At 51.7% G+C, this 17,443-nt stretch overlaps 1 protein-coding gene across 2 annotated transcripts in view; it reads right to left on the minus strand.

The window, feature by feature from the left end:
* The window catches only part of GALNT15 (polypeptide N-acetylgalactosaminyltransferase 15), a 44,039-nt gene that overhangs the window by 6,613 nt on the left and 19,983 nt on the right, over positions 1–17,443 (minus strand). For both annotated transcript variants that reach the window (XM_040263653.1, XM_040263643.1), the window contains exons 2-8: positions 16,032–16,201; positions 14,100–14,304; positions 9,875–10,042; positions 5,048–5,165; positions 2,729–2,923; positions 1,906–2,037; positions 1,437–1,541 (exon numbers count right to left, since the gene is read on the minus strand). In XM_040263653.1, the coding sequence (XP_040119587.1) occupies positions 1,437–1,541; positions 1,906–2,037; positions 2,729–2,923; positions 5,048–5,165; positions 9,875–10,042; positions 14,100–14,304; positions 16,032–16,201 (1,093 nt within the window). The remainder of the gene's footprint in view (positions 1–1,436; positions 1,542–1,905; positions 2,038–2,728; positions 2,924–5,047; positions 5,166–9,874; positions 10,043–14,099; positions 14,305–16,031; positions 16,202–17,443) is intronic.

Here is a 17,443-nt window from a genome sequence, read left to right on the forward strand (position 1 = left end):
CACACACACACACACACACACACACACACACACACACACACACACACACACACACACACACACGGCTCTTGTATTGCCCTAAGAGCCCCCTCTGGCCTGAAAGTCTTGGCCTCCAGAGGCGGGACTCAGCGCCAGCAGCCTGGAGTCTCAGGAACACAGTCACAAGTCACAGGTTTGATGCACTGCTGTAAATGGGGGCTGTTTTCTGAGGTCTCCTCACTTCCTCGGGGCTTCTGTGCCTATAGACCCTTCTTGGTCACCCACTGTCCCCGTCTCTGGTTCTAGTTGGCTAATGGTCTTGAACTGGTCTTGAACTGGTTTCAAAAAGGTGCCCTGGTGGGAATTTGCCTGCACATAAGTTTTCTTTGATCTCCAATTATATTTTTAATTTAAATGATGAACTTTTTCATTTTGTAAATAAGTTCATTTGCATCACCTTTTAGATTTCACACATAAGAGATATCTTAAGATATTTGTCTTTCTCTGTCTGACTTATTTCATTTAGTATGTTTACAAAACAGGAACAGACCCACATTCAGAGAAGACAAACTTATGGTTACCAAAGGGAAAAAGGTAGGGGGGAACAGATAAATTAGGAGTTTGGGATTAGCAGACACAAACTACTATATATAAAATAGATAAACAGCAAGGCCCTACTGTATAGCACAGGGAGCTATAGTCAATATCCTGTAATAAGCTACAACAGGAAAGAATCCAAAAAAGAATATAAATACGTATATATGTAGAACTGAATCCCTTTGCTATACACCAGAAGCTAAGACAACATTGTAGATCAACTACACTCCAAGAAAAAGAAAAAGAGGAAATTCCCTAGCAGGGCAGAGGTGGGGATTCCACACTTCCCCTGTAGGGGCATGGGTTTGATCCCTAGTTGGGGAAGTAAGATCCTGCATACCGTGAGGCTTGGCCAGTAAGTAAACAATTTTTTTTTTTTTAAATGGGAGTCTTTCCCATGAACTGTGGATGTCCAGCGTCTTTTATGGCTTTGGATGATCTCGTGATACTGGGTCCACTTCCACACAAGACAAGAGACACGCCTGTGGCCGGGGCAGGCGCTCCTCAGTGAGAACAGCCGCTGCGCACCTCCTTGTGCCCACTGCCCCTTACCCAAAGGGAGTCTGGAGACATCTGCCTTGGTCGCCCCTGGGCTAGCCGCCCTCCAACCCTCCGTTTCCTTATCTGTCAGCCGAATGCACTGGCTAGACAGCCCGACCCTTTTCCTTGAGCTCAGAGGTTCCTTCTCTGACGGCTCCACATCTGGGCTAGGGGCTGGGGACAGGTTGGGGTGCGGGTCACAAGAGTGGGGCCCCAGGCACAGACAAGGACGCGGGACCCGGGAAAGGAGAGGCCCCCAGAGGAAGAGAGGGGCATCCCGGCAAAGACGCCCTGGGGGTCTGGGAGCGCTGGCCACCCACCTGCTGCGGCTCACCGTCCCTGCAAGGGACCAGCGTCACGGCACAGCCCGGGGCCGCCTCTTCCGCCGCGCAGTCTGCGCAGAAGCCCAGTCCAGTGTTGTGGAGCTGTAAGCAGACACACGGGGGTGAATCCCACCCTCCGCACAAAGACGCCCTCTGTCGGCCGCATCCCCCTCCTTCACTCTCTGCAGTGATGCTCAAGGCCCACGGGCGGGCCCCAGAAGCGAGGGAGGTCAAGCTCAAGCCAGCGACCCCAAGGGCCGGGCCTCCTGAAGGACGAGGACGCACCCCAGGGTGAGGGGCCCTGCGGCGGGTTACGGCACAGCCCAGCCATGCCCCGCAGGGAGGTCCCGCTGGGCCCGGCCTGGGTGCCCGGGGTGGGGGGCGAGCCTCTGAACCCAGGCCCTGGCTGGGAAGCCGCTCAGCCCCCTTTCCTCCTCCTCTGCTCTTTGTCTTTCTCATGCCTTGCCTTTCCGGAGAACCTGGGCCTTTGTTCCAGTGGGTACAGCTCGGGGTAGACGTTGGCCAGAAACCAGTGGAAGGTCCGGCAGCCCAGCCTTCTCTGCAGCTGCTGGCGCTCCGTGCAGTCCGGCTTCCCAGCCTGGGGAGTGGGGAGACACAGGCAGCGGCTTTACATCAGAGCTCACCGGGGTCTGGGAGGGAGCTGAGGGAGGCGGACAGCGCTAGTCACCGAGGGCCGCGTCCCGCGCCAAACAGCATCCACGTGTCCTGCCAGCAGAATTGGGCCGAATGCTGGTGGGCCAGTTGAAAATGCCGTTTGTGGACATTTAATCAAATGTTTGAAAGGTTTGTTTTTCTGGGCCTTTGCGGGGAGGTCCTATACGTTTACTTCCATGCTTCTGTTTGTTTCACGTCTTGGGGTAATTGCATAGCCCCGAGCACTTTCCCTGGGGCAAAAGGGCCCTCGGGGACCCATCCCAACAATTACTCCCCACCCAGTCTTTCCTCTGGACCCAGGATGAACGGCCGCAGCCTTAGATGTGATGACAGACCCTTCCCCACAGACACCTGGGGATTCAAGTCCAGGGCCAGCTGTGACTGCTTCCCCCTCTCACTGCTCCCCCCGCCACAGCCCCCCACCTCCCCGCCGAGAGGCTGGGAGAGACAGAGAACAACCCCACCGGGAGGGGGAGCCCCTTGAGAGGGTGGAAGTACCAGCTGGAAGCTTGTATTTGCCCTTCAAGGTGGAGGGGCGGTGCTTCTGGCCCAGCCTCCAGCTGGGGAAGGGGTCCTGGGTGGGCACAGAAGCCTCTGCTGGGCTCCCCCCTTACCTTGCTCAGGGACAAGGCCTCTGGACTGTGCTTGTAGAAGGTTTCTTTGAAGGAGTCCAGCCAGGTCTCAGCGATGCGGATCTTGTTCTGCAGGGCGGCCTCCCGCTCAAGCTGGGAGTGGGCATCTTCATTTTGGTAGAGGTGCCCCACTCGGGAGCAGGGCAGGATTTCCACAGAGCCCCCACAGAGCCAGGTCTGCCAGGAAAGGAGAAAACGCACATCTCTGTGCTCCTCTCCAGGGATGTGGGACGCGAGGGACCCTGGGAGGGGCTGGAAAAAGGCCCACAACCTCACGAGCGCAAAGTGACGCTAGTTCTCAGGATGGAACAGAGCTTCCTGATCTGAGAGTTCTTTGCAGGGGGGGAAGGGGCGAGGGGGGGAGAATGAGGGCAGTGGTCCTGGCTGGGATCTGTGGGTTGAGGGGCCACACCCTGGCAATGATGGGAGACAGTGGAAACAGTGGCAGACTTTATTTTTTTTTGGCTCCAAAAATCCCTGTCGATGGGGACTGCAGCCATGAAATTAAAAGGCACCTGCTCCTTGGAAGGAAAGCTATGATCAATCTAGACAGCACATTAAAAAAGAGACATTACTTTGCCAGCAAAGGTCCATCTAGTCAAGGCTACGGTTTTTCCAGTAGTCATTTATGGATGTGAGAGTTGGACTATGAAGAAGGCTGAGCACGAAGAATTGATACTTTTGAACTGTGGTGTTGTTCCTTGGACTGCAAGGAGATCCAACCAGTCCATCCTAAAGGAAATCAGTCCTGAATATTCCTTGGAAGGACTGATGCTGAAGCTGAAACTCCAATACTTTGGCCACCTGATGCGAAGAACTGACTAATTGGAAAAGACCCTGATGCTGGGAAAGATTGAAAGCAGGAGGAGAAGGGGAGGACAGAGGATGAGATGGTTGGATGGCATCACCGACTCGATGGGCATGAGTTTGAGTCAACTCCTGGAGTTGGTGATGGACAGGGCGGCCTGGTATGCTGCGGTTCATGGGGTCGCAGAGAGTCGGACATGACTGAGCGACTGAACTGAACCCCTGAAGCTGCCTGAACGTCCCTGCCCTGCTCCTGAAACACGTGCCCAGATTCAGCAGTTGGAGGATGCATGCGTGCTGTTAACACCTGGACTCTCCCAAGGCTGCTTCCTGGAGGGAGAGAGTACCCCTAGTGGCCAGGGAATCTCTAAAAGCTCGTGACGTCTCCTGCTGCAAAGTTACCAGAAGCCATTCATTCGTGTGGAGATCGAAGCAAGCTCTCCTCAGTCCTTCCTGCTTCTGGGAGTTTCCCTGCTCTCCACTCACTCCTACCCCCAAGTGCCTGGAGTTCATCTGACAGGAAGTCTCTTATTCCCTACTTGGGGATAAAGAGGAAAGCGAAAACCTGCCTAGGATAGGCAGGACCTAAAGACACCAAGAAGCCAAACCACGGGCTTTCCAAACTGTGTGCCAAGGCGCCCCAGGGTGCCAGAGCAAACTCAGATGGCTGAGTGGGCTGTTTTCAACGTTCAGGAGAAACGTAGTGACACCTGTTGGATGTTCTGCAAACTGATTTCAGCCTCAGATTGCTGTACTTGCAATGCTGTATGTCTTCGCTGGGTTGGGTTTTCAGGGGTTGCTGTGGTGAAAAATCAGGCTAAAAATCAATGAGGAAATGAAAGTGAAGGGTCTGATCTGATCCAAGGCTTGAGAAATTGTGTGGTGCACAGTGGGGCTACGCTGTTTGGACAAAAACTTATTGACTTTTTAAGTTGTTTAATTGCTAAGTTGTGTCTGACTCTTGTGACCCCATGGACAAAGGAGCCTGGCAGGCTATAGTCCATGGGATTCTCCAGGCAAGAATACTGGAGTGAGTGGCCATTTCCTTCTCCAGGGGATCTTCCCAACCCAGGAATCGAACCCAGGTCTCCTGCATTGTAGGCGGATTCTTTACCAACTGAGCTACAAGGGAAGTCCCATTATGTTGTCTGGATCAAACTGAGCACACAGAACTGTCTGGTATTTGCTTTGGCCAGCGGGCAACAGTGAAAATTCTCCAGGTGCTAAGCGCACTGGCCTCGGAGGACATCCAGGAAGCTTTGCATCAGGCGGAGACGACTGAAGACACACCCTTTCCTATGAGCAGGCTCGACAAGTGGGCTCAGGAGGGAGGCTGTGGCGAAGTCAAGAGAGAGGACAGAGGCGGAGAAAGCAGGTGGGACGCCCCCCGATGAGGACTCTGTGTTTGTCTGAAGCAGCATCCTTGACCTCCAAGCTGTGACCCTACCCACGGCTCCAGAGAACCTCCCGGGCCTCCCGTGGCCCAGGACGTACCTTGAGAGACAGCTCGAGGTTTCCACCTCCCTGCAGTGACAGGAGCGGGTCGTACGCTCCGGTGTTCTGGAAGTAATGTCGGTCCACGGCCACCACCCCGCCAGGCACCACGGGGCTCCTGGGAAGAGAGGGTGGGAACAGACCGCAGTTCAGAACCCGGAGCGCCTGGGGGTGCGGACGGCAGGTCGGGGTGTTGCAGGGGCCCAGAGAGTGGGATCAGGCCTCAGTCAGACCTCAAGGCTGGAGCCGAGCGAACATGTCACAAGTCCCGGGGTTGCATGAAACGAGAGCTCCGGCCACCTGGACCTTTTATACCCCATCCTGGGACTCTGCTTCTTCAGGGAGGGGCCCCTCTCTGGTGAGGTCTTTGGGAAGAAGACCTTGGTTAAAATAAGATGCCCTGAGGCCAGCAGCACCAGGCCTGGACCAAAGCGGCCAGCAGGCCTCTTCCCGCCCTCACTCTTGACCTCACACTCTTATCTGCTTCACGACCTCACACCCCCTAAGACGAAGGCCACAGGGAATCTGGAATAGAAAAGTCCCCAAGTGCTCTGGGGGAAATGCACGTTTCTTAAAAACACAGAAAGCTGGAATCCCTGAGAGAGGGAATTAAGACGACAGCAACATCCTGTAGAAGAGTTTGCATGAGGAGGACAGAGCCAGAGGCTTCGGGATTAGAATCTCCTCATTCAAAAGAGTACACATTTCAATATGGCCAAACGCTGGGTATGCCTCAGGAGTGGATGACTCAGAGTTCACAGTTTCTTAATTACTAAGACAATAGTTTTACACGAATAAAACTACTGACGTTTGGGCTATTAAAAACACAAAATTATACCACACTAAAAACCAGTAGTGTAATTATTTCCAGTTTTACCACTTACAATTTGTAAGATCTTGGATGAGACAGATGACCACTCTGGGCTGAATTTCATCACCTTTAATTGGGGACAATAACGTTGCTTCATAATGAGTTTTGGGGGACTAAAAGAAATGTCATGGAAGTACATCTGCTTGCCAAAACCCAAAGATCTCAAACTCAAGTGCTTTTTCATGATGCCTTTGGCAGCAAGCCCTGTCCTGAGCTGACGCGGGTATCTGTATAGCCTTTATATACCTGGCAATGATAGATTGTATTTAAAACTTGACTTTAAGACACAGCGGAGCAGAGCCATGAAGAGCACGGTGGCAGGAGGCTGGCCTCCAAGTTTAAGCTTGGATCCACCACTTAACAACTTCATGCACCTGGGCAACCTCTGGAGGGCTCATCTCTAATTTAATCTCTGTGTACCTCCATTTTCACATGTGGGAAATGGGACTAATAATAGTAGTTAGTAACAGTAACTGCTTCACAGAATCATGTGCGTGCTAAGTCACTTCAGTCGTGTCGGACTCTGTGTGACCCTATGGACTGAAGCCCACCAGGCTCCTCTGTCCTTGGGATTCTCCAGGCACGAAAATGAGTGGGTTGCCATGCCCTCCTCCAGGGGATCTTCATGACCCAGGGATCCAACCTGTGTCTCTTGCGCCCCCTGCGTTGGCAGGCAGGTTCTTTACCACTGAGCCAGCTGATATGTATAACATGTTTATAGCATTAACTAAGCACATGTTCAATAAATATCACTTAATACTACCATCTGCAAATGTACAGATGATGGTATCCTTTCTGGAAGTTTCTTGGCATCTGTATATAACCTGTACCCAACCTCATCCTAATTCCACTTTCATGCTCTCTCTCTCACCAGACTGATGAGAGAGGCCGTGAAGTCAGAGTATCCAAGGTGGGGGAGACACAGTTAGAAACGTATGAATGTGTGTGAGAAGAGATCTGGGCCCCATGCCCCACACAGGGAGCCTGAGGCCTCCACAGGGGCCAGGTAGCAGCTGGGTCTCAGGGAAGGAGTAGCCCCCCCGGGCAAAGGTGACTGGATCCTCCTTGGCTGGAACAGGAGAGGCGCCATCTTTGGCCAATGGTAGGTCAAACTGGGTGGGTCAAGGTGACTACAGTGACCTTGGGCATCAGAGAGACCCTGAGGCCTAAAAGAAGGTTCCAGAGAGGACTGGTGCCTGGAGTCAAGGAGCCTTTGTCTCACGTTGGGCAAAGATCATCTGAGAAGTCTCTTCTCTTGAATGGAATCCCTTCGGTTTGGCTGGAGCAGATTAAATTGCTCCCTCAAGCAGGCCTCTCTCTTAACTTTCTGTGGACCCGGCTATCCAGCGCTCCTCATAATGCTGAGATCTGCCATCCTCCCACACCATAACTCAGAGAGGTCTAGAAACTTCTCTTTCGATTCTTTGGGTTCACAGCGCTCAATAGAGTGTCTGGTGTGAAACGGGCTCAGAAGACGCTGACGGGCCAGTAATGAAGTCAGATAGAATTAGCTCCCTGTGCTTTCAGGACGCACACCTATGGTGGAAGGAGGTAAAACATAGCTGGTTCCGCACCCCACCCCTTACACCTGCATCTCAGTACCATGACCCTTCCCCACTGGGGATACAAGGCCTAAGGTTGGTATGGGCCGGTTTCAGACTGAATGTCTGTGTCCCTCCCAAATTCACATGTCAAAGCCCTAACTCGCAGTGTATTGTATTTGGAGATGGGGCCTCTGAAGAAGTAATTAAGGCTAAATGAGGTCCAGCAATGTGAGAAAAGTAAATCTCATGTTGGTTAAGCCGCCCAACCTGTGGTTTTTGTTATGGACTACAACTTGGCCCCAAAGCCAAGAACAAAGACAGCAGCCTCCGAGTTTTCAAGTCTAACGGCAAAGCTGCAGGCTAGGCCTAAGATAAGGGCTCATCCTCACAGAGCCAGGATTTTCTATGCCCAAACTAGATAAGATCCTCAGGCCCGGGGAGAGAAGAGAGAGCCCGAGGGGAGAGATTCAGGTAGAGCCCCGAGAAGGACCTTGTATCCACCTTGACACCTTTAGGGCAATTCCTGGAGGAGGAGGATCCCTTGCTTGTTGTTTGGGGATCAGAGAGCAGAGGGCACATGGCCCACCTCCCAGCTGGCTGTGCTGGGAGATCAGACCACCCTGATGGCCCTTGGCCCTAGGAGATAGGGTCTAGGTGGTGCCCGGGGAGGCAGGTGGTAGGTGCAGCTCCTTAGAGGCTCCCGGACCATCAGCATGCCAGTGTGGGCCAGAAGAAGATGTGGGACCTCGGCAGGTGCCATGTGGAGGGTGCGGGCCAGCGGGACCCGCGTGCCAGCCCCGCTCTGCAGCCACAGCCAGTGAAAGCGCACGCATCATGGTGAATCCGACACAGGACCGCCAGAGCCTGAAGCGGAGCCCTTCCTTCCCACCAACGTCCCCCTGGAAGCCCAGAGCCCAAAGTCCACCCAGAAGGACAGAAGGGTGGGCACACCCGGATGACAGATTCAGTGATGAGATGACTAAGCTATCACTGAACCTGTCTAATTTGTCCAGAAGTTTTCTGCTGTTAGGAAACAGGGATCAAGAGAAAAATTACCTAAGTTCAGTTAGTAGAAAATAAAAAAATATTTCTTGCATATCCAAGCTTGGTGGCTTAGGTCAGCTGTTAGAGTCCCACACTCTCGGGTAGGCACGTGGAAGCCCTGTTTGTGACTAATACCTCACTTTGTGTCCATAGACTAGGCACACAGAAACAGCTTGGGTGACTGCTTGGTGCTGGGCAGGCCAGCAGCGGCAGAATCCTTGTCCCTTGGGCTCTGGCTACAACGTGACATCGACCCCACTGCGACTTAGGGTCACGTCTCCCTCCTGGGAACCTAGGTGGCCTGTGGCTGTGGAGGAAGTGACCCCGGGTGACCTCTGAGACTTGCTTATAAAAGGGGGTACATACTCTGAAACATCACGATAAGTGGGAGAAGCCAGACACAAAAGGTCACCTACTGTGTGAGTCCCTTGGTATTAAATATCCAGAACTGATGAATCTATGGAGACGGACAGTGGATTGGGGGGATTGCTAGTGGATTGGGGAGACACCAAGTAAGGGACTTGCCTTTAGAAAAAGGGAAATGTTTTGGAACTGTAAAGAGGCAATGGTTGCTCAGCATCACGAATATACTGAATTGTTCACTTAGAAATGGTTCACTTTACATTATATGAATTTTGCCTCAATACGTTATTTTTTTAATTGGGTAGGAGATTACAGCTTGCTTTGCCTGGCTATTCTGGGACCCTTGCTGTCTGAACCCAGTGCCAGGGTGTAGGAAGCCCCAGGGACCCGCCTGCAGGGATCTCACGGAGAGAACAGGGAAGAAGCTCCCACTGGGTCCCAGAGATGGCCACCATTGGACTCTGGGGAATCCTGTCCCGAGCTGTTGAGTCATTTCCAGCCAGTCTAGTCTGATCCTGCTGAGGCCCCGGACACCGGGGAGCAAACAGCCAACACCAGAGCTCCCTTCAGAATTCACAACCCAGAGTCCAGGCTCTTAATAAAAGCTCTTCCACACCTTTAAGTCTGGATGGTTTGTTACACAGCAGAAGCTCTCTAGAACATCGACCAGATGTTAAACATAACGTATCCTATGTCAAACATAGGATATTTGTCTGAAAGTCAAACACGTGAGAAGCAAACCACAAAGCTGGACATATTTTGAGACTTCCAGTGTCTTAGCATTTACCCAGCTGAATTCTTCCCTTTTACCAAGAAAGCATCTGAGGCCTGAGCAGCTCCAGAGTTTCCTGGTGAGACGGAGCCGGATTGAGACCCCAGATAAGGTGCTTCTGCTTTCCACTTTCAGGGTCTGGAAACTTTGCCGGACTCCACTCGTAAAGCAATGTGAGGATAATAACAGCCACCCCTGGGCAGCGGCGAAGCCGGCTGGGGAGGGAGCCTCACCTGAAGGGGCTGACCGGGGAGGCGAGGGCCCTCCTCTCGTGCTCCGGCAAAGGCTCCCAGTGGAGGTCCAGCTTCCAGTCCAACACTCCTCGCTGCTGGTCCTCCGAGGCGTAATACTGTGAAGTCTTCCAGTCAATCACGTCCAGGACTGGAGACACCACCCTGCTCCTGGAAGGAACCGTGAGGTCAGAGAAGGGATACACACCCTCCACGTGCTGGGAGGGCAGAAACAAAATTTAGACACCAGCCCCCAATACGGCAACCACCAGTCACGCAGCTACTGGGCTCCTAAAGATATCAGGTGTCTGAACCGAGATGTGTAACTGTGAAACACGCACGGCCTTGAGAGGACTCAGGATGAAAAATGGTGTGCCCATCTCAGTAATTATCATACTGATCGCATGTGGAAATGATAATATTTTGGACATATTGGGTTTACTAAAATATTTTGTTGAAATTAATACCATCTGTCTCTTTATCTTGCCGTGGGACTACTAGAAATGTTTAAGTTATACCTGTGGTTCCTGTTCTATTTCTACTGAACAGCACTGTTCTAGAAAATACATTTTTCCACAGGGAGTTGGGGGCCCATTTCATTAAAGAATATTCCAGCCCCTTTCTTTAAAAATCTCTCTGTCCAGTAAACACACACACACACACACACCCTCTCTGGACAAAACTGAGAGATAGAGGAATGGTGACCTAGGCTCAGCTCTGCCACTAATGTGCTGTGTGACCTTGAGATAGCTGTTGTGCCTCTCTGGGCCTTAGCTTCCTCATTTGTAAAATGGGAGGCGGAACTACTTCCCAGAAAGGCCTCTCTTTCTCAGCTGTAATGCTCTAGGACTATGGCTCTTGACTTCTTTGGAGGCCTTTGATTCCTTTGAGAATCACAGGAAAACAATGGATCCCTCCTCAGAAAAATAATCGGATGCACATATACAAAATATTGTGTACACCTGCAGAGGGCTCACGGGCCCCTGCTCTAGGGTCTAGTTCTGGCTCCTACCTGGATCATGAAACTGGGTTGTCTTGAGAAACCAGGATTGTCAAGCCCCAGAAGTTTCCTTGATGTTAAAGCGTGTGTGTCTGTGTGTGTGTGTGCATGCGTGCACGTGCACACGTGCGTGTATATGAGTACATGGTGTCTCTCAGCGAAGTCCTGCAACTAGATTTCCTTGTTCATTTCCTGTAGCTGTTGGCGTTGTATTTCATCCTAGATTTTCTGCACGGCGTGGGACTACATGACCTCAGAGAGGGCACTATGGGAAATTGGTGCAGATTTCGGTACAGGTTGGAAACCACTCAGGGGTACCAGCAGCTGCCCTCCACCTAGTCATATCTCAGGCATATTTTTTTCCTTTCATCGCCTTTCATGGCAGTTTCTTCTAAAAGCTGTACCTTGGAATGAGTTAGGCATGAACTCAGGGGTTACCCAGTTAGACTGGTAAGAAAAGTCTTAGACTGGCTGGCAGCTACAGTCTAAGAAAAGGAATATTTCTGGGAAAGAGAGGTCAGCCATGCTGTTTACACTCCCATCACTTTCCATCCACTTCGGAGATGGCCAGGGCTGGCCCGAGCCCAGCCCATATGGAGAGGGCCAGAGTGGTCCTGGCATTCAAGGATCTGCTTTAATCTGTGGCCTCCAGTGACTGGCCTTGGCATGAAAGGTCACGGGGTTTATATTTACAGCAAGGATCCTGATACATTTTCCCTGCCCTCTGGAAGGTGATGGTGACTTGAGACCTCTGGCCTCCGCCACTTTGGAGCACTGTGCATTGACCGAAGAAGCTGAGAAGTACGGGCAAGGATTTCAAGGGGACGCGCTCCCAGGTCTGCTTACTGTTGAAAGAGCTGTGCCGAGTGGATGGATTTGGCAACTGGCAGAGCATTTTGTGGAATTTCAGAATCAAGAGCCAGGGAAGCCGTGTGGCTGAGTTCTGAAGAGTTCCATCGAGTCTGTGCCATCTTGGTAATTGTAACAGGACAAGAGAGGAAACTGCGTTCAAGTGTCTATACAATGTCTGTCCCAGAGCTCTCAGCTGTGTCCTTCTTGATAAAAGTTGTACCTCTCTTTTCATCAGAGAGAATGATCACCCTAAAGTTTCTCTTTTTGCTCTGCCTTGCTGGAGGCTCAGGGTCATATGTAAATCTCATTTCTAATAACTGTATTACCCCCAGTTTCCAACACCATCTTTTCCTTTCTGAAGTCTTCTTCTTCTATTTTAGCCAGTTACATAAATGATTCATCATAAGCCTCTTTGAATACATTTTGGGTAAAGATGAAGATTAAAATGTCAATGAATGACATTGAATTTCCTTGTTTTGTTTTTTATTCCCATGGACCGGAGCAGCTGCTTGGTCAGGGCTGAATTAGGAAGAAATTGGAGTTGAGAGACTTGAAAAGGAGTGATTAAAAAAAAACAAAACAGTCTTATATTTAGCTTTGTGTTTCAAACCTACAGATGTATCTGGAGTTCTTGGAATTCACTTAGGGCAATATAGCAAAGCTTCCCTGTCTGACTTGGAAGGAGCAAGGAAAGGACTCACTCCATCATCCTGTCACTTGTGAACTGAGTTTTAACTCACAGGCAGACTTGAGGTCAATCCTCTCCTAAGCCTTTCTAAGCTCTAGGTGGTCAAGCATTTAGGTTTCAATGGAGCTGTCAACAAACACCAGTTAACTGAAATATATGAGGTCAACCAAAGCACCACTGTCCAGGGAGCCAAAAGGTAACTGCAGCTGCAAAGTCATCCACCAAGCTTTTACCCCAAGGAGGAACGACCCTAGTTTACCTCACTACTCTTTGCTTTTCCCCTGGGCCTGAATGTTCCTCTTGCTCTGTGATGTAGAAAGTCATTCTGGAAGTTCATGCAAATTCTCAGTGTTTGTGGGAAATGTCTTATACTAAGAAGCAAGAAGCTCTGCAGTCTCTCTTCCCAGAGCTTTGCTGCTCAGGTGCGACCCCAAGACTGATGCTGGCCCTCCCGGGACTCTGTCTGCTGAGGGGGACAGAGCAGGACGGGGCTGAGAGCTTTCCTGGGCCACAGACCAGAGGAAGGCGGCTTGCTCTGCAGGGCTGGAGGCATCTTAATCCCCCGCTGCTCTTCAACACACACACATACACACATACACACACACATACACACACACACACACACACACAAATGTGGGATTCCTCAGACTGCCTTCCATCACTAAGCCCTCAAATACAGAGCAGCCTCAACCTCAGCTGAGAATTAAGTGACCTTGAGAGCTAGGTGACCTTGAGAGCTAGGTGACCTTGAGAGCTAGGTGACCCTGAGAACTAGATGACCTTAGAAACTAGGTGACCTTGAGAACTGGATGACCTTGAGAACTAGATGACCTTGGGAACTGGATGAGCTTGAGAACTAGGTGACCTTGACCTTGAGAACTAGGTGACCTTGGGAACTAGATGACCCTGGGAACTAGACGACCTTGAGAGCTAGGTGATCTTGACCTTGAGAGCTAGGTGACCTTGACAACTAGGTTACCTTGGGAACTAGGCATCCCTCTTGGATGCTTTTGATTTGTTAATGTGGGTTCATCAATTTTTAACCATTTTACCACTCTGATGGAAGATGTTGACAACGGGGAAGGCTACGCACATGTGGAGGGAGACGATGTATGAGAAATCTCTGTAACTTCCTCTCAACGGGGGGCTTCCCTTGTAGCTCAATTGGTAAAGACTCTGCCTGCAGTGCAGGAGACCCAGGCTCGATTCCTGGGTCAGGAAGATCCCCTGGAGCAGGGAAAGCCAACCCACTCCATCATTCTTGCCTCTCAATTTTGCTGTATACCAAAAATTGTTCTATAATAAAGTCTATTAAAAAAATAGAATGAAGACATCCCAGACCCTGCACTATGACCAGGAGCTCTTTGTATACTATAAAGTGATATACATATTTTTAAAAAAGAACTAGGTATCCCTAAGGCAGGAGCCTGGACCAATCTTCAAGTGGGAAACAGCATGGTCAGCCTCCTGAGCCAGGAACACTCCTAAGAGGGGGGTCTGCCCCTTTGCCCTTGGAAATCTCCCCTTTTCTCTGGCCATGACCCTTCCTCCCTGGCTTGGGCACTGGAGCTGCAGTCGGCTCAGGCAGTGGTGGCCGGGGAGGCGGGGTGTGTTCCGTGAGTGGCTGAGGCTGTAGACCATCTCTCCCTCTCCCGCCTCCTGCTCTACAGCCCCCGGGGGTGAGTTACCTGTCACCAGCTATTCTGGCCAGGAGGGGCTCCAGCCAGCCCGGCTGGCACTCGCAGTGGGCGTCCATGAAGACCAGCACATCCCCGGTGGCCCTGGCGGCCCCCAGCATCCGGGCCCCACTGGCGCCCAGCCTCCTGGTGCTCCTGAGCAACTTCACGCCCTCCAACTGGGCCACGTGCTCGCTGAGAGCCATCTTGAGTTGTCCTGGAATCGACAGGGGGGTGGTCAGTGAGATCGCGGGATGCCACAGCCCTCGAGGGTGCAATGACCATCACTAGGATCATCGCCAACAGGCCCCTCTTGGGAGCGGTGGCGAGCATCGCCTACATTGTGGGGTGGTTGTCACTAAGATGCGAGATGCCTAGTTCCTTTGGGTGGATGGGGGTTCCCTCTGGTAAAAACCGGGAGACATGGCGTCTTGAAGCTAGGAGAGAAGAGAACGTGCTCGCATTCTCCACAGGCAGCAGAGAGGCTGGAGCAGACGTTGCTGGCGCCCCGCTCCGCTGGGACCCTCTTGCTGGTTTGGAAGTCCCCATCCTTCCCTGGAGACGTGCCCCAGGGGACCAGAACCCAGGGGACCGGAGCCGCCTCTCCTGCAAGTAGCAGGGAGTTGGGCAGAATGCCACCCCTCACCGCAGGTGGGTGATGGGGGGATTGGCAATGACTGACCGCTGCCTGAATACCAAGCCCACTGTTTGCCTCAAGGCAAGACAGATGCTGAGGAGCACCTGGGAAGGGCCGTGGCTGACCACCTGGCACCTCATCTTAGCTCAACTTTTTCCGCCTCCTCCAGGCTTCCCCGCTCTCCTAGAGTGTCCCCTGAGAGCACCGCCCTGCCCCAATAACATACACATAAGTCCCCATCTCAGGCTCTGCTTCTAGGGTACCTGACTAAGACACAGGGGCCAAGGAAGCCAAAGACAGAGGGTCCATCGTAGGCAGCACCCAGAGGGTGGCATTGGCCAGAGAGGTCTTAACTGCAGTGGTGGGGGAGTGAGCAATGGAGAGAAAATGGGAGGCTAGAGACTGAGATCAAAAGTCTACACACTCTTTCAGGAATGACAGTCCTACAGAGGATACAGGTTGAGAGAGGCTTTTTAGGCTTTGTATTCAAGATCAGGTTCGGTTCCTAGGTGAGGAGGATCCTCTGGAGAAGGGATAGGCTACCCACTCCAGGATTCTTGGGCTTCCCTGGGGGCTCAGCTGATAAAGAATCTGCCTGCAATGCGGAAGACCTGGGTTCCATCCCTGGGTTGGGAAGATCCCCTGGAGGAGGGCATGGCAACCCACTCTAGTACTCTTGCCTGGAGAATCCCATGGACGGAGGAGCCTGGTGGGCTACAGTCCACGGGGTTGCAAACAGTTGGATGTGACTGAGTGACTAAGCACAGCACAGCATATTCAAGATCAGAAAACTGTGCAGATGGACAGGTGTGAGTGCGCCCAGATGAGCAAACTAGCAGAGATGGAAAGCCCAACGGACAGTCACCCTTCAGAGTCGGGGTGCGGGCGTTGGTTCCAGGAGTCCCCCCACCCACCGTAGACACGGAAATCTGCAGATGCTCCAGTGCTCAAGTGCCTTACGGAAAAGGTCAGTACAAGGGACCACCCCCCGCTGCCCAGTGGTTAGGGCCCCACACTTCCAAGATCCCACACGCCGTGTAGTGCGGTCAAAAAAGCCAACAACGAGAGGGCAGCGCAGTCACCCTCCAGCTGCTGGTTCTGCGCCTGCAGCCAGCGTCACACCCTGTGGGTGTCACAGGGGGCAGAGCCTCTGGGGCTCTTCCCGGATGAGTCTCCTGCACCCGAATCCCCGTCTGCGGGACCGCTTCGGGGACTCCCGCCTACACAGGCTCCAAACCCCAGTCTGTGCACAGGGGACCCCAGGGTCCACGCCCTCCCGAGAGGGCCTGCAGGAAGCCCGCGGCCACCTTGCTGGCTGAGGTCGTCCACCAGGATGATCTCCTTCAGGAAGGCCCTGGGCGCCGTATCCAGGATGCTGTGCACGGTCCTCAGGAGGGTGGCCCAGGCCTCGTCGTGGAAGCAGAGGACGACGCTGGCGGCGGGCAGGCTGTCGGCGGGCGGCGGCTGCTGCAGGCACCTGCAGGGAGGAGAGGCAGGGCGTGAGGGAAAGAGCCCCAGCCGGGGCGGCTCCACCCAGCGGCTCTCCTCCGGCTCTCTCCCTGGCTTGTCTCAGAATTTCCACTAAAGAGAACCCATGGCACCCTCACAGACGTGCTGTCCACTGTCTCCCAGGCCTCGGACTCCAAGAACCGCTTTGCAGTGTGTATCCTTGCCTCTCCCCTCAGCTGAGAGGTCACCACCATTCCTCAGCCGACAACTGGCCTGATCTGTGAAATGGGAATGAATGACAAGATCACCCACCCCTCAGAGCTGGTGTGAGGCCTTAACAGGACGAGATACACGGAAGTGTCCCGTCAACATGAAGGATCATCTGTTTAAGAGCAGGGACGCTGTTTTCTTTACTTTTGTATTCCTACAATCTAGCATCGCGTCTGACACATACTACATGGTAATTTTTCCTTCACTCTGTGTGTGTCCTTTGCCCTGAAGTGGGTCTCCTGCAGGCAGTGTCATCATGGGTCCTTGTTGTATTTTGTTTTTTGACCCATTCTGCCACTCTATGTCTTTTAGATGTGGCACACTTAGAGGCACAGTTAGCCCACTGGCATTTAAGGTAATTATTGATAGACATGTATTTACTGTCATTTTAAACCTTGGTTTCCCGTTGATTTTGTATTTCTTCCTCGTCCTTTTCCATTCTGTGGCTGGCTGACTCTCTTCTGTATTATGCTTATGTTCTTCGCTTCTTGGTTTTTGTGGATCTATTATATGTTTCAGATTTGTGATCACTCTGTTTTTCAAATACATTAATCCCTTCCTATATCTTCTTCTGTTAGACTGGTAGTCATATAGGTTCAAACACACTCTAGAAAAAAGAACTGTGTCTTCTTAGTCATCCCCCACATTTTACGATTTTGATGATTTTATGACTTTGCATCTTCAGGTTCATCCTTTTGCTGTTCATTGTGGTTGTCATCACTTTCACAGAAAAATTCTTTTTTTTTTTTTTAAATCTGTGTACTGGTTTATTTACATGCTTTACCTCTTTACCTTCCAATTGTAATTTTCTCTTTCCTATAGATTCTTACTTATTTTCTATTTAGAGAAGACCTTGCAATATTTCCTTTAGGGTAGGTTCAGTATTGCTCTGTTCTTTTCGTTCTTGCTTGTCTGAGACATTCTTTACTTCTCCCTCTATTCTAAATGATGATCTTGCTGGGTAGAGTATCCTAGGTTGCAATTTTTTCCCTTTCAGGAC

This window comes from Oryx dammah, unplaced genomic scaffold (genome assembly GCF_014754425.2).
Source record: "Oryx dammah isolate SB20612 unplaced genomic scaffold, SCBI_Odam_1.1 HiC_scaffold_2, whole genome shotgun sequence".
NCBI lineage: Eukaryota > Metazoa > Chordata > Mammalia > Artiodactyla > Bovidae > Oryx > Oryx dammah.